We start from the raw sequence: 17,214 nt of genomic DNA on the forward strand, positions 1-17,214 counted from the left end.
CTGCTAGCACTCTGTGGGATTTTATGTATAAAAAGCAAAAATAAGGTGGTTGTATGTTTATAACTAAGTAGGTATTAGATGAGGAAAGTGTAAGCACAAACGTGTATACGATGACCTATTGTGTGTTCGATATTACGCACGTAGGTCTCTAATCATTCCAGGAAATGATGGTTCCAAGCCTTTACCCTTAGCTCTGCTCACTTTTTGGTTTTTATTATGTTTTCATTTTTGACTCTCTTTGTTTTATGAATAATTGTCATGGATACTTAATCATGTTACAAAAAATATTGATTAGATAGTAACTGGAAAAACGGATCCATTTTCAGACCAAGACCATTTTAGAAGGGAACCCCCCCCCCCCCCCCCAACCACGCCTGATATACCTGTTGAAATTAATTCTGTATCATGCTGTTCTCTATGAATGACCTCTGTTGTGCCTTTGCCTGCTGGTGGATGGCCGTGCTGTTTCTCTGTGGACAAGAGGCGAGGGAGTGATAAGTGGAGGTATACTAGGTTTAAAGCATATCGTTGTTACTCTCTGCCGTTACTGGTGGTCCTCAGTGTTTCTGCGGTGTTGTGAGCTGTCGTTCAGCCTGTGTAGCTAACAGAAATAACATCCTATGCCAGAAAGTGTCTGCCTTATAGAACAGGAGAGATGTGGTTCTTTTTCAGGGTGGCACTACCCTCTTTTGACTGTTATGAACCCATGGGCCTTATCTCTACCTCCTAGTCCTGATACATCAGAGTCTCTGTACTCTGTTCTGTATAAAGGCTATATGCCCGACATTATAGCTCGCCTCCCCCCGTCCCCCATCCGTGTGCATGCCTAACACACTGCCATTTATTTACAGAAGTACACTATGCAGGTTTGTTTCAGATAAACACAATTCAAGTGTAAATGTATGGATATATCAACCAGACATTATTTGCAGTGACCAGTGTGCTTTTTTTTCTCTAAATCTATTTGTGATGAAGTCTTGAACGCTGTAAAACTTATGACAAGTTGCAATTGTATTATCGCAATAAAATTGGACACATGAACATTTCGTACAGTACTTTTCTAAGTGTGTGTGTGTGTATTATCGATTGATGCAGATGCACTTGTCATTCACCTATAGATTTTATCAGGGAGAAATGGACTTGATCGAGACAAATTGCAGACGTTTCACAGAGTTCTAGAGCAGATTGAGACATTATTTTGAGTTATAGTGAGGATCGGACTATTTATTAAGCATGGATAACTGTCTATCACAGTTTGGAACACCATCGCAGCTTGCCATTTAAAAATGAGTTCAAAAGTGTTATGTGCAAATGTCTATATACATGATTTGGTAAGGAAATGTAGAGGAATCGATGCTTACAAACTGAAATGATTAGAAAAGTACCTCTGGCTAAGAAGCAAAAGCATGAGACAGTAATTTGTTCTTCAAATATATAATCTTAGTTCAGATATATACACATTGTATAATAAATAATATTTATAAAAACATAACATTTTCAGATTATAAAATAAAAAGGGAATTATTCACTTTAAAACCTTTGTACAAAACTTTGGATATAGCGGGCAGGAAAGGAACGACAAAGTGCCCTGGTAGGGAGGGTTTTTTAGAGGGTGACGCAGTTGCTAAGCTGCCGTATGTCACAGAGAGGAGCCTATACTACCTGGGGTAAATTGTATTTTTTGTTAAATATAATGAATAGGAAGCACGTAGCACTGTCAGAACATGTTGTGTGGAAACCTCTATCCCATGTGCCTGACATCCCTAACCCTTACACCCCTGTCACTGGCAGTCAGCACATCAGCTGTATCCCAATAGGCTTTACATAACCTTCTTACCCTCGTCTCCTCCATTTGTCTCCCACAGACACGTTGTCTCTGAACAAGTTTCCAACGTATTGCTTCTATTGTCAAGACGTTTCACATCACTGGCAATTAAGGGAAGGAGACGAGGAAAGGGGGTTATTGATGACTTGACACTTTCTGCTTTCTCCACTTGTCATCATCACCTTTCACTGGTGAGCAGGGTTTCGCTTAGAACAAGGACCTCACAGCACTATGAGGAACCTAATGAAATGGACCGTCCGAGTGTTCGACACAATTATAATCTCATTGTCGTAGTATGACCCGCTATTAGTAGAATTATTCATTAGCATTGGGCCTATTGCGAGTGCAAAATGACCTGGTGATCCATGAATTCAATGTTAATCCAATGACGTACGACCTCTTAAACCTGAACCCTCTACATGTTCGTCGTGAACGTTTTCTTCTCTATGACATATCGTTATAATTTCCTCAAAGACTGTAATGGGAAATTCCAGAAAAGTGTATCTGATCTTGAGATCAACAAGAAGAATGCATTTGCTCTCATAAATAACAATTGCTAAAGTTTCACCTCCTCCAGACAGTTCGTGTACAGCTGAATAGTGCATACATGTGCAGAAATGTCCGTGAGTGGAAACAAGCATGTTTGGTTCGTTCACATGTCCCTTCCTGCATACCACCTCCAGTCCCGGCCCATTGCTAATATTTCAGAAATGTGGGGCTATAAAATCACGCTCTAGCACATCTTCCAGGCGTCTCAGCTAGGTGACTGCTGCAGTACAGTACCAGTACAGGGGTTGAGAAAGTGGAGATTTCATCCGCTCAGTAGCTTAGTTTAGAAGGGCAGGGTCCAGTAACAGCCCGCTCAGTAGTTAAAAGTGGTAGGTTCCTGGGCTGCCGCCGTGTGTTCAGTACGGTTTGGATTGACGAGTGACGTTGGGGAACTGCTTTCGTTCACAATAGTCCACCAGCCAGGTGATTGACTGGTGAAATCAGGTGTTAGTTAAAAAGGATGTCCATTCGATAGCAATAAATAAAGAAGGGGTCATGGCCCAATGCTGCAGGAATGTGAACTGGTCAAACTGACTGAGCTTGTTCCAATGGAAATGGGCTGCCCCATATGGAGGATGCAGGGCTTGGAAGAAGGATATGAGGGACATTTTTATCACAAGGGTCCAGAAGTATGGAGTTCCAGTACAGAAATGTCACTCCCCATTGGTGTCTGTCTGTATTTAAGTCTGTATGCATGCGATGACTGCAGTGTGTCTGCGATGGCCGCTGTGGTCCATCATTCTGTCCGAGCGAGCGCACAAGGCTCTCACTTGCACGTGTGCACGTCGTAGACGCGCACACACTCCTGGCAGCTGACGTAGCAGCACCAGTGGAAGATGCAGTGGCACTTCTCCTTGCGCTTCTCAGTCCGAGTGTTGTGGCCCCTGCCGCAGCAGAGCAGGTCGCAGCCCTCGATGCCGTGCGAGGACACATTGCAGGCGCGGTCGCGCGTGCCGAATGAGCCCGTCTCCGGGTTGGGCTCGCAGAAGTTGGGCGAGCCCTCGTAGTAGACCAGGTCGCGCTCCGTGGGGTGCTTGAAGAAGGCGTACTTGGCGCGCAGCGTCTCCACCCAGCCGCGCGACTCGCGGTGCTTCTCCACCACCATCTCCGAGGCGCTGTCGTACTTGTCCTTCAGGTAGTCGCCCAGCATGCGGAAGTCGGGCTGCGCCCACCAGCATGTTTTCACCTCGCAGCTGCCTGACAGGCCATGGCATTTGCAGCGCAGGTGCATGTGGTCCAGGATGGTCTGAGAGAAAAAGAGAGATGAATTCACCACAGTGTACAGTAAATGTGATTGGTAGCTTGTCAATATAACACATTCTGTCTGATGGTGATTTGTTTAGTCTGGGTGTCAGTTTGTTTAGTCTAGGGGCATGTTTGTTTTGTCTATCGCCCATATTGTTTAGTCTTTCACCAGACAGCCCATTTTTGAACAACTATTCTTATCAATAACCTGAGTGACTACTGAGTACCGACCTGTAGGTTGAGAACAACATGCTACCTGGCTCGGTCTACATCTGTGGTTCAGGCAGCTGTGAAACAGAGGCAGGCATTTGTAGCGTGCAGCCGCTAATTCATTCTGAAGTCACTGCGTTTACGTGAGCAAAGCGCTCTTCACCTTTGTTTAGATTTGTTTTGCTTTAATTCCCCAACTATATTTAGCTGCAGAATTCCCCCAGCTGTGGCGGAAGGCAGGTGTGTGTGGCACCTTTGGGCGAGAGGGGAGTGGGGGCGGTGAGGGGTGGAAAGGTTCTTAGTTCTGACATCATGTCCTGGGCTTGTCAGGCCCCTGGCATCTCCCAGGGGCCCCGAGGTAAACAACGGAGCGTGAGAGGGCCAGGTGGGGCGGCTGGGATCAGGGTTGAGAGAGAGAAAGGGGTCCTGACTGGGCTGCCTGCCGTTTTGCAGCTCCTGTGGTCTCCCTGCTCCTGTCTAGTCAGATCAAAGGACTGCCTTGTTGCCGTTGTGGTCTCTCCAATTGCCCCTCAGCATGTTGGTGAGGAGTAGCTCACCAGATATTGCACTGAGCAATGACAGCAGCGAGTGATGGTTTAAGTCCGAGCTGATTCCCTTCTCTTCCCCCTCACACTAACTCTGGTTATTTGTCTCTCAGGGAATTTCGGTTAGGAAAGGCAGGGGCATTTCTTTTCTTTTTTTTTAACATCAGATAATTACCCAATCATTCAAGTTGAAGTGCTACTTTTCAGGCAGGAACTCGCAGAAATGTGGACTGAACTTAAGTCAAATACCAAAATCCTTCCTGTCATAGAATTAGTAATCTGGTACTGTAATGTTTACTGTGGATAATTCCATCCGATTGCCAAACAAGCAGATCTTTGTTCATTGTATCTTTGCTACTGTGCTTTTATATCTTTCTTTAGTTACAGGCCTGGGTGTGTTCAGGGTGTGTCCTGTATCATTGTCTACTGATATATGTGTACTGAATATACTTAAGTTTATACACTGCATCCCGCTTGGCTGTGTAGTAAACTGTGGTACATATGTGTATTTACATTACGTGCATGCCTTTGTGTTACCAACAGTTGTATACTTAACTGTATAGCGTGTACTACCAATATATCCATGCTAGCTGTGCAGTACAGTAAATCCTCAGTGTAGGTCTATTTACCGTGCGTCCTGCTTCGTTGTTGTGCCGATTCATAGCCGAGCGCGCGTCGGGGCGGTTCTCTCTGGCATCGGCAAACTCTCTGGACACCAGCACCCCGAACTCGGCGTCCTCGCTGCAGCCGCCCCACTTCCAGCCCTCCCCCGGGGGACCCTTGTGGTGGGAGTCACAGCCACACATGGTGGACGTGCCCTCGGCGCAGGACCGAGTCACAGCAAACGCCACCCCCGCTGAGGCGACGGCGTGGACGAACGCCGACTCTCTGGTCGCTGGAGAGAAAAACATAAGAGGACATTAAAGGAATCAATCTTTAGTGCCCCAACTTCTTAACGCAGCAAGTTTCACTGCTGCCAACTTCAATACGGCAGGGTCAATGAAAAGGATACTGCAAGAATTTTAAAAAAGATTCTGAGACATGTCCGTGAGAGGAGTTAAAACATTAGACTCTGATCACTACCTATGATTTTGGGAACACGTCGTAGCGATGGCTACAGTAGACAGTGTCCCCTGGCTGTGACATCAACCTATTGTGGCTGGTGTCAGTCGGGCCTAATGCTCAGTGAGATCTCGGTGACCTCCTGTCATCCCCGAGGTGTGCTGTTTTGCATCTGGATAGTGTTTCAGGAATGTTGTCCCCCTCCGTCAGAGCCCACAGGGCCTCTGGGTAGAAACTGAGCAGGCCATCTGCTCTGCTCCGCTGCCGTGTTCGTGCTGAGAGATGGAGTTACGCCTCCTTTGAGCGCAACCGCTTATTATGTAACCAGACACCATTGTTTCGCAATCACAGCACACTTACTGTGGGCTCATCCATTTCTCTGCTGCACCACCTCAGACTGCACACACACACAGGCAGGCAGGCAGGCAGGCACGCACATACACACAGGCAGGCACGCACACACACACACACACACAGGCAGGGACGAACACACACACACACACAAATCCGGAGGGTAAGGGGAGGGCCTACTCCCTGCAATGGATTCACTGTTAAATCTAGGGAGGCCTAGCCCCCCTAAAACTGACTGTAGTTAGTAGTGTTCTCTACTACATACCTGCAGGGACGTTAGTTACTCTACAGTGTAAGCCGATCTACAAGTCTTTGTAGTGCTGATTTGCATTAAACAGAGAGAATCATCATTGAAAAAGGTGTAGTCTGGGTTGCCAGGGGACATTTCATGGGTTCATAAAGTGAATTAGCGTTCACAGCCTTTCAAGAGGTTACCCTTTTTTATTTGAGCATTTTAAGTTACACATCCTTTGTTTGAATGAAACCTTCATGTGAACGGCTGAATAGGGTCATAAGTTCATAATAGGGTGAGAGGTCATATGGCTGCTCTGATGGGAAATCCGGGGAAGTGGAAACGTATTAAAAGTCACTAGATTACCACTAAACATCACCTCCTATCTACATGAAAGCATGTTGCACACTATCTAATCAGTTAATACATCTTCTAAACATATAGTCACTAAACCATGACTAAAGAAATTGTCTCAAGTGTCCACAATCTACATTTTTCCCCCCCAGTGTGCTTCATTCTAAGTGAACAGCTATAAAGCAACATTTTTGTGCTAAAACCTGTGAATGTTTGTTTGATTGGATCACATACACCTCTGGTTGGGAGGCGACCGGGAGTCCCAGCTACCCTGGCAAGCCCTGCTGGGCTCTCCACAACAGGGGCCTGTGAGCTGTGGGCCCCTGGAGCTCTGGTTGTCAGCCAAGGCTAGCGCTGCTCCTGCTACCTGCTGGGCCCATCAATCCGCCTTTGTTTCCCTTGTGTCACACTGTATTACCCACACAAAGGGCCCAGCGACTCGCGCCCCCACAACTCCGCTCTGCCCAGAGCTGGCATTCCCTTAACCCCCCCCCCCCAACACCCTCCCTCTGCCACCACCCTGAAACACCATCCTCCAATACCACCACCACCTCCACTCCCCATTTCCCCCATACTAGTTAAGGTGGTGGTGGACTGGTATAGCCACCCTGGTCTGGGGCCCCTTCCATCCTCGCCAACCCCTTGCCCGTCACTCCAACTCAGGCTGCCCCCCTCCCTCGCCAGCACCCCCTGCCTTCCACTTCACCCCCAACGTGCCGGCCCGGGGTAGGTTGGGAGATTCCCTTTCAGCCTGTTTTCATGACAGAGTCAAAAGGGCGTGTGAATGGAGCGTCCGTGGGAGCCGGGCTGTGTGAGGCGCGCACTGGTCTTCATGCACAGTAGGGGTTGAGCTGAGCCCCCCAGCCCTTTTATATTGCCTGTAATCTCATTTGGCCTCCCCTTCTCCCTTTTTATTTATTTTATTGAGGAGAGCGAGGGAGGTTCACACTGCCCATTCCTGCCCAGATCCCTTCCCCTCTGAGACACAGGCTAATTCATTTCCAATCAGCAGCCTCACTCCACAACACAAAAACCCATCTTCATCATTAGGGATTTCAAGGCGTACTCCGAGCACCCCCGGGTTCTGTTTTTGTGCGTTCTGTGTTTTTGCATCAGATTGTTTAAAGCAACCAGTCAGTGTCAAGACCGTCGGTGCTTAGTATTTAGTGTGAAAAGCCCGATAGATGATCTCCAGTGTGTCAACTGTAACAACTGCGTATCAAATTGAATTGTGTGAGCTAATCTTGAGCGATTCACAACACCGACTAACCTTCTTTCACTGTCTAAAAACGTCAGCGAGGTTGGGAAACCCGGGAAGAAGACTCAAACACAAAAGACGCGATGTTGAAGGTAGAGCGGTGGATGGACGTTGAATCATCTGTCCCTCCTTGTATCGGCGCTCATTTCTCACTGCAGTAAGGAAAGGTGTATAGATAGTACTGTTATTACCCTGCGAGTCATTTGTCAGCCGGAGCACAGGGGACAGGCAGTGCTCAGCTGCAGAGTAGCGGGTTCTTCTATTCCTATGTCAGCTTGCTGTACTTTCCTCACACTTGTTCACACTGTTTGTTTCCCGTTTTCTCACTGACATGTCCTTTAATGTTTTTATCACCGCCATGAGAAAAAGTAGAACCGGCAAACCCCCTAGAATCTGAGGTCAGATTATCTCATTTTTTTACAGAGTAGTCCAATATCATTCTTGTTGTACATCAATTAGTTTTTTTGTATGTTTTATATGATACTTGGCTGTCATTCATATATCCCCCCCAAAAATATAGAAATGATATCCCTCATATAAATACCTCATTAGTAGTATTCGACCATTGGGGAGAGGAGTATATTTGTATTCTTTAGACAAACAGTCCTGTTAGAGTAAGAAGCCTACCCTTGTCCAGCACAGGGCCGAAGATGGCTAGGTTGTCCTTGATGGTGGTACAGTTCCAACGCCGGCCCCTGAACTGGTGCTGGCACTCCTGGATGCCCAGCTTCACGCCCTCGGCCACGCTGGGCATGATCTCGATGTAGTTGCGACAGAAGCGTAGCTGCTTGGGCACCAGGCCAGGGATGGAGCCGCACAGAATGGGTTGGGAGCCCAGAGACGAGTACTGCTGCCCCAGGGCTAGGGACCTGCAACACACAGAGAGAGGGGGAGGGGGGGGGGGGGGGAGTATGTCACGTACCACCCCAGCCAGACATAGTATCACTACCTAGCGCCTACGCTACACAGTCTCCCACAGTCTCTCCATACAGCTTTCTAAGGAGAAGCTATCTATAGGATCTGCTGCCATTGAGTAAAATAGAGTGCCCTCTCTGAACTCACTGCCTCAATGAGAGGGAGGGTTATACAGTATATGCCAGGGGAGGCCCTCCACAGAGGCAGATTGTCCCAAAAAAGAGGATTGCCTCTCAATATACAAATGTAGCTTTTTTGTCCCAGTGGTTTAAAATATTCTGTGCTCATAGTTGGATTTGCAGCCGGTGGCGTTGATTTGAGTTTTTCTGTGGGGAATGGTTTGACTTGGTGAGTGTTATTGACTTTATGAGCGCTTAATGCAGTGGAAGTGAGTGCCCCCCCCCCAGTAACAGAAGCTAATAGCCCCTCTTCAGGGAAGGGATATGACCTATTCGTATTGACTTTTCAAAGTGCTCCCTCTTGTTAGCCTCCAGAGACCCTGATGATTCGAAAGATAACACACACACGAACCTGTCTGTTTGTTTCTCCTCTGGGGAAGGCCCCATGTACAATAATAAGACACAAACAAACCAGTGGCTCATTTCTTTGTTATTCGTTTGTGGTTTACCTATTGATGATATGTGATCTGTGTCTGTGTGATTTAAGATTGACTGGGTGTGTGTGTTTGTGTGCAGTTCAGTGTGTGGTAATGGACATAAGGCATTATTCCTAAAACTCCCGGTGCCTCACTTTGGGCTGGCATATAAACTCAGCCATAAAAGAAACGTCCCTTTTTCAGGACCCTGTCTTTCAAAGATAATTCGTAAAATTCCAAATAACTTCACAGATCTTCATTGCAAAGGGTTTAAACACTGTTCGCCATGCTTGTTCAATGAACCATAAACAATTAATGAACATGCACCTGTGGAACGGTCGTTAAGACACTAACAGCTTACAGACGGTAGGCAATTAAGGTCACAGTTATGAAAACTTAGGACACTAAAGAGGCCTTTCTACTGACTCTGAAAATCACCAAAAGAAAGATGCCCAGGGTCCCTGCTCATCTGCGTGAACATGCCTTAGGCATGCTGCAAGGAGGCATGACGACTGCAGATGTGGCCAGGGCAATAATTTGCAATGTCTGTACTGTGAGACGCCTAAGACAGCGCTACAGGGAGACAGGACGGACAGCTGATCGTCCTCTCAGTGGCAGACCATGTGTAACAACACCTGCACAGGATCGGTACATCCGAACATCACACCTGCGGGACAGGCACAGGATGGCAACAACAAATGCCCGAGTTACACCAGGAAAGCACAATCCCTCCATCAGTGCTCAGATTGTCTGCAATAGGCTGAGAGAGGCTGGACTGAGGGCTTGTAGGCCTGTTGTAAAGGCAGGTCCTCACCAGACATCACTGGCAACAACGTCACCTATGGGCACAAACCCTCTGTCGCTGGACCAGACAGGACTGGCAAAAAGTGCTCTTCACTGATGAGTCGCGGTTTTGTCTCACCAGGGGTGATGGTCAGATTCGTGTTTATTGTCGAAGGAATGAGCGTTACACCGAGGCCTGTACTCTGGAGCGGGATCGATTTGAAGGTGGAGGGTCCGTCATGGTCTGGGGCGGTGTGTCACAGCATCATCAGACTGAGCTTGTTGTCATTGCAGGCAATCTCAATGCTGTGCGTTACAGGGAAGACATCCTCCTCCCTCATGTGGTACTCTTGCTGCAGGCTCATCCTGACATGACCCTCCAGCATGACAATACCACCAGCCATACTGCTCGTTCTTTGAGTGATTTCCTGAAAGACAGGAATGTCAGTGTTCTACCAAGGCCAGCGAAGAGTCCGGATCTCAATCCCATTGAGCACATCTGGGACCTGTTGGATTGGATGGTGAGGGCTTGGGCCATTCCCCCCAGAAATGTCCGGGAACTTGCAGGTGCCTTGGTGGGATAACATCTTACAGCAAGAACTGGCAAATCTGGTGCAGTCCATGAGGAGGAGATGCACTGCAGTACTTAATTGGTATTTTTAAATCACTTATGAATGATCTTGATACTGATTCCCCGAACTGTCAATGTTTTTAATTTGCTGTTTTTGATTTTGTTATACTCTTGTGAATTCTATGTTTTTTACTAGATTACTTGTAGTTTTTCATGTTGTTTGTCTGTAATTTTTGTAATGACTTGGTGCTGCCTATCTTGGCCAGGACACTCTTGAAAAGAGATTTTAATTCTCAATGAGCCCTTCCTGGTTAAATAAAGGTTTAATAATATTTTTTTAAATGCAGCTGGTGGCCACGCCAGATACTGACTGTTACTATTGATTTTGGACCCCCCCTTTGTTTTCGGCGACATATCGTTCCATTTCTGTTAGTCACATGTCTGTGAAACTTGTTCAGTTTATGTTTCAGTTGTTGAATCTTGTTATCTTCATACAAATATTTACACAAGTTAAGTTTGCTGAAAATAAACGCGAGTTTAGATGTGCCTAAACATGGATTAATCACCACAACGAGACAGCCCAGATCAGCCAGGGATGCCAGAAACCATTATAGTTTCATTGAAGTAATTAATTTTAATTGACAGATTTTTCTCCTAAGATAAGGGGGGGGGGGGGGGGGGGGTGATGTTTGCTATGTCCATGTTTTAACATGCTTACTATGATGACAAGCTCAAACAAAACTGCACGGCGTCTTCCAGAAGTTGTTATGTTTGCCATAAAGTAGTTATGGGATTTTGTAATTTTATTGTTTATTTATTCAAAGTGTATGCCACTTTCATAAACACACAAACATGCCTTTACCTACCTACAGATATAGCACCTGTTGAGGTTTTTCCTGCACACCAGGAAATGCAAACTTGTAGTGTATTCAAGGTTGAGAAAATACTAATGAAAAATGTACCAACCCCTACAAAAAATGTCCATTAATTATAATCCACATAATAATTCAAATTTCTTGTAGTCTAAGGCACTGCATCGCAGTGCTAGAGGCATCACTACAGACCCGGGTTCGATCCAGGGCTGTATCACAACTGGCCGTGATGGGGAGTCCCATAGGGCGGCGGACAATTGGCCCAGCGTTGTCCTGGTTAGGGGAGGGTTTGGCCGGGGGGGGCTTTACTTGGCTCATCGAGCGCTAGTGACTCCTTGTGGCGGGCCGGGTGCCTGCAGGCTGACCTCGTCATCAGTTGAACAGTGTTTCCTCCGACACATTGGTCCAGCTGGCTTCCGGGTTAAGCGAGCTGGTGTCAAATAAAATAAAAAATGTATAATAATAATAATTCACATTTCCTGTTGCTGCAGGATTATTTTCCCGCTGTAGCAAACTGGCTCAAATTAAGATCCTACATCTATCTGTATGCGATGTGGCGCAATCCCCCATGCACCACATCTGCATTGCTGTAGATTTTAAAGTGATGCTCCAGAGTTTCAGGCAGATATTTCACAAATTCCAATTTATACAATATGTTACGAATTTGTAAGTGCTTAAGATCCCAGACTGCATCTTTACGTACTGTAAGCTAATTCAGAGACAGAACATTCACGATCCTTATCTGTTTTATGACATTGCTAAACTGTACTGCTTTTTTTATCAGCATACATAGACATTTTTGAGTTTGATACAGCTGGAACACAGCATTGGATATTATGTGTGTAGTTCCCTGGCCCATTTGAAGTACAACTGTGACTGTGTGTTTGAGTGTAAGATGAGAGCTAGCTAATGTGTGTGTGTGTGTGTGTGTGTGTGTGTGTGTGTGTGTGTGTGTGTGTGTGTGTGTGTGTGTGTGTGTGTGTGTGTGTGTGTGAGATAAAGAGAAAGTGAGCAAGAGAGATTGAAAGAGAATGTGTACTGTATGTGCTGTAAGACAGAGAATCCAGGGGCCCCAGACAGGGCCAGCGACACCACACTACACGGCAGCAGGATCAGCGAGAGAGGCCTTGCCAATGTAACTGCAGACACTCTGACACTCTGCCGAGCCTGGGCTGTCTGAGTGCCGCTGGAGGCCTTGAGACAGGGAGAGAGAAAGAGGTAGGCAGAGGGAGAGAGAAAGAGAGAGACAGAGAGGGAGAGGATCATGGGGGAACAATCGCTGCTGATCAGATCAGAGTGCCACTCGGGATGACCTCAGGCCCCCCGCGGGGCGCAACCCTATCACGGCAGCCTCTGACTCTGACAGATTAGTGCGCCGCTGCACCCCACCCCACCCTGACACAAAAGCCATTGAAGTGAGGGGGGGGGAAATCCCCCCTCAGAAAAGTTCACAGCTCATGTGCGCTTTGCTTTCTCCCCCACCCCCCCTCCTCCTGCCACACACTTTTGTTTTTTGATCTCCTTTGGAGTGCAGGTGAGCATTGTTACAGCAGGCTCCCATGTATCACTGCTTGCCAGTGGGGCTTACCCACTGAGACAGCAGGCTGAATGGCTTGGCTATTAATGCAGCTGAGCTGAAGGAACATGTGAGGCCGTCAACAGCCATCAATGCCTGGTCTGCCACATGTGGTACTAACTGACCTATAATGTTCAGAAAGCTCATGCAATTTCTGGACTTAATAAAGATGTGAGGCAAGACTGGTGACGATATCAAGGTCCATTATAGTAAGCAGTCCTATCTCAAAATACAAAAATATGCCAGCCAGGTAAAGCTACAGTAATTTCGCCTGCATTCACCCAGGTTTCAGACCGCTAATTAATTTCAATGCTTGGGGTTGTTCTTTTAAACCACACCTGAAATATGTGTTCGTATTCACAAATACCTATCCCAATGAGATCAACTGAATAGTTCCCTAACATTTCATGTTCCCTTGCACGAAAACTGACTTCTGACTGATTTGCTGGTCATTTGGGAGTAATCGTCATTCATCTATCAATTTTTTTTTCTGTTATCCATTAATTTAAGGTCGTATTTACTCGGGCGGCGAGCAAAAAACGTATGAACTCATCTGCCAATCCCAGAAATCCCACTGAATTCAAGTGTTGCTGACTTCACTCTGTCTGGAGTGACTGAGTGACTAAGTAGCGTAATTACACAGTCTGCTTGCTGTGCTACTGCCCATCAATCACCCAGTCTGCCATGGGGCGGACCTGAGTGGATGCCCTGGCCCTGCATGGAGTTGCCTGCAGTGTTGGAGCCGATCCCTGGCAAGGCAATAGCCAATCAGCTCGCCTCCCCTCTCCCTGGTGTGTTTGCTGCAGTGGTGACGCACCAGTTTCGGAGGCAACGTGTGGATGTCTTGATGAAGTCGATTACTTAACCACATGGGGCTTACTTGTGGACATAGCGTGTTTAGACTACATGCTGAGGCTCTGCGTGTCGATTTTATTTTGTTTATAAAGGATGCGCCTCACTTTGTCTGTGACGGTTTGAGATGAAAGCAATGGGTGTCTTTGGCTAGGTGCTAATGAGAGTCTTAGACCTGAGGGGAAGTCTGTGGGTGCCAGGTGTATCGCGCGCACACAGAGCGCTGTGCATATATCACACGGAGCCTGCGACGTGTCTGAACCGAGTGGGAGAGGAGCACGAGGCAGAATGCCGGGGGAATCCGCTGTAGGGGAGTAGACAGAGGAGCAGAAACTGTGGGGCTTGGCAGGTGCATGCCTAGGCAGGTCTATGACTGTGGGGCCTCCTCTGGCCTTGGGGGGTTTAGTGCTGCTGGTTGGGGGGTTTCTCAGTATCAAAACCAACCTGACGTGAGCACATGGGCCACTGTAAACCACAGACACAAAGAAGAGGAAACAAAGGGATTCCATCACACACTGCAGAACAGTTGAAATGTGGACATATCTATGAAGGATATTTTCACAGGGGCAAAGCCTCTGGGAAGGTTGCAATTCTGCTCCATATGTCTTCTATGAAGGTTTGCTCCACCACTCCCGTTGCGGCTGAATAATCTTTGATTCAATCACTATGTGTGGCTGGAATGTTTTGCAGCCATTTCTGTTGGAGGTCTACACCACAGGGGGTCAACATGTTGTACTTGTCTAAGAGCAGACAGATGAACTTTCTCTTTGTGACAGGTACTCCATGTCCAGAGGCACAGAAAACACTGCGCCCCTTCTGAACTAGCTAATGCATGACATCTGACCTCACTGCCTTGGGCTTGGTGGCCTGTAAGAGTGGGTTTGAAGTTTGTGACCAGCTAGAACTCCTATCCTATCATCACTTTGACCTCCCAATCACGCGTTCGGCTCACCACCAGTCAAGGATAATCACGTAACATGTGTAGCCCTTCTTATCTCCAATAGTATGAGACCAATGTCAACTGTAACATGTGCAATCATTCAGTGGTATTAGGCCTATAGGCTGACTTTGTATAGGGAGTAGGCATAATCTTGACAATGATGTCATTATGATAATGCTATTATATACCATGTCAACACCTTTCTTCTCTCAATATGCCCATTCTCTTTCATTTAAAGTTAACTAGGCAGGCTATCACATGGCTATCTAAATTCACCAATATTGTTAGTTCGTCACCCATCCACTCCTACTACCACAATACGTCCATCCAATACAAGAACAGGACCCTGATAGGCGGGCCTACTATGTAATTTGGTGTTTTAAATGGCTTCAGTCGTTATATTAGTAGCCTAGACACATTTCAACTAAGCCTATTTAGGATTTCCAAGAAAGCTTTTAGGTTTTTGTTGATAACGTCATAGCTCAACTCACTGTTTCGTTGGAGCCCTCCCCATGAGGAACACTTCAGATACTAGACTTGTGGTTGCTCGGTCCATTATTGCTTACTTTACTTGTTGATGTAAATAGCCTGCCCTAACACATTTTTCACTCTGTAGGAAATGTCAGTCAAGGAGTTAACATAACGTCCATCGACATGGCGCCACATTTAGGTTAGGATGAACGTGACAGGTTAGGATGAACGTGACAGGTTAGGATGAACGTGACAGGTTAGGATGAACGTGACAGGTTAGGATGAACGTGACAGGTTAGGATGAACGTTACAGGTTAGGATGAACGTGACAGGTTAGGATGAACGTGACAGGTTAGGATGAACGTGACAGGTTAGGATGAACGTGACAGGTTAGGATAATTCGATTAAGGCTAGGAAAAGGGTTAGCTCAAATGCAAAAATGATCCCCGACGCAAATCGAAAATATCTAGCTACAACCGGGCCTTCCCTGAGAACAGTCTTGGTTTCCACTAATGGCAATGGATTCTGCTTAATTTAGGCAGCATGTGTAAGCTAGCGGTTTACCAAACCGATATAGTATTAAATAGAACCGCCACTAGCCTATTTGATATTTGAAAAACAAACCAAGAGCTAACCGACACGCGCTATCCAGACAGGACAGTACCGTACCCGAACCCTTACCTAACCTTAACCATTTTAAATGTCAACTTCAAGTGGGTAGAGAAGTCCCATGGATCCCGGATAGTACAGACCCTACCAAGCCGGGCTGATGGACTGCACGCTATAACAGGGAAACGGCTGAGGCAGGAGCATGCTGTCCGTTTCCTCCCGTGCTTTTGTTACGGCTTGTAATCTTTCCCCTCACATTTGGCCTACAAGAAAACACACCACAAACACAAATTGTAACCTTTCACCTTGCGAAGTTATCATGTAAGCATGCAAGCAAGCAGTGTTACAGTGTTGAGGTCGATTCAGTTTTCAATTATTAGATCGACAATGAATTTAAGCTAATGCTCTCTGGCAAGGATAGGTCATTTGGCTCGAGGCTCTGCTAGGGGTTTTAAAACGTTTCTTACCCTGGGACCCCTGCCCAGGTAAACCTGAGACCAGGGACCCCGATCATATGTTCGCAACAACAAAAATGTCACATCTTATCATCAGGCGAATGATACAAGTAAGTAGGTATAGAAGTCATCAGCATTGGTAGACAGTTTAATTATTTTAACTTCACAGTTCATTGGACGAGGAAATGTCAACTCTAAACACAGTCTATTAAGCTAGAAAGGTATCACGGAGGCATAGAGAGCATGTTTCTGTTGTAGGCCTTTAATCAAGTTTTCTGCAATTCTACACGTTTGTCCATTGAGCTGAGAGAAAAATTTGAGAAAAACAATTTTGATGCAGATTTCAAGCAATTCTACACACTTTGGCATGGAGCTAAGAGATCATTTTGAAGTTTTAATTTCCTGCAATTCTATGCATTTTGCTTTTTTTAAAACCTCTTAAGGCTAGGCAGAATACTGCCCCCTTTGGAGGAATTGCGTGCCCATAGTAAACTGAAAAAAATCTGTCAAAAATGGCTAATATATGCATATAATAATTATTATTGGATAGAAAACACTCTAAAGCTTCTAAAACCGTTGGAATTATGTCTGTAAGTATAGCAGAACTCACAGGGCAGGCATTCTTCCAAACTAGTTTTTTGGTCATGAAAGTTGGGGCAACTTTGACGTCATCGCCCCCACCCTTCCCAACCAGCTATGGATCTGGGGACACTTTCTATGTCTTCCACTAGATGTCCTCATTCAGTAGAGCGTTTAATCGTTCAAATCCCGCGAGAATTGGCCCTATGGGAGTGAATTGAGTGAGTGCCGCGAGAAAATACCTGTGCGTTAGGGCGCGAATTGGTCCCAGCCATTCCTTTGTTCCAGCACTCCGGAGGAGAACTAACAACGACCGGTTGAATTGAAAATTGTTTTGTATGTTTACAACATCCTAAAGCTTGATT

At 46.3% G+C, this 17,214-nt stretch overlaps 2 protein-coding genes across 2 annotated transcripts in view; one reads left to right on the plus strand and one right to left on the minus strand.

The window, feature by feature from the left end:
• LOC139376414 (vesicle-fusing ATPase) overlaps positions 1–1,041 on the plus strand; it is a 56,813-nt gene extending 55,772 nt beyond the window's left edge. Inside the window, exon 22 of the mRNA XM_071118982.1 lies at positions 1–1,041. This exon is cut by the window's left edge and continues 306 nt beyond it. The gene's annotated coding sequence lies outside the window, so the exon portion shown is untranslated.
• A 2,099-nt stretch (positions 1,042–3,140) lies between these two features.
• The window catches only part of LOC139377452 (proto-oncogene Wnt-3), a 42,970-nt gene continuing 28,896 nt past the window's right edge, over positions 3,141–17,214 (minus strand). Inside the window, exons 2-4 of the mRNA XM_071120483.1 lie at positions 8,259–8,500; positions 5,004–5,269; positions 3,141–3,620 (exon numbers count right to left, since the gene is read on the minus strand). Of these exons, the coding sequence (XP_070976584.1) occupies positions 3,141–3,620; positions 5,004–5,269; positions 8,259–8,500 (988 nt within the window). The remainder of the gene's footprint in view (positions 3,621–5,003; positions 5,270–8,258; positions 8,501–17,214) is intronic.

The sequence above is a fragment of the Oncorhynchus clarkii genome, chromosome 20, assembly GCF_045791955.1.
Source record: "Oncorhynchus clarkii lewisi isolate Uvic-CL-2024 chromosome 20, UVic_Ocla_1.0, whole genome shotgun sequence".
In the NCBI taxonomy this organism is placed as follows: domain Eukaryota; kingdom Metazoa; phylum Chordata; class Actinopteri; order Salmoniformes; family Salmonidae; genus Oncorhynchus; species Oncorhynchus clarkii.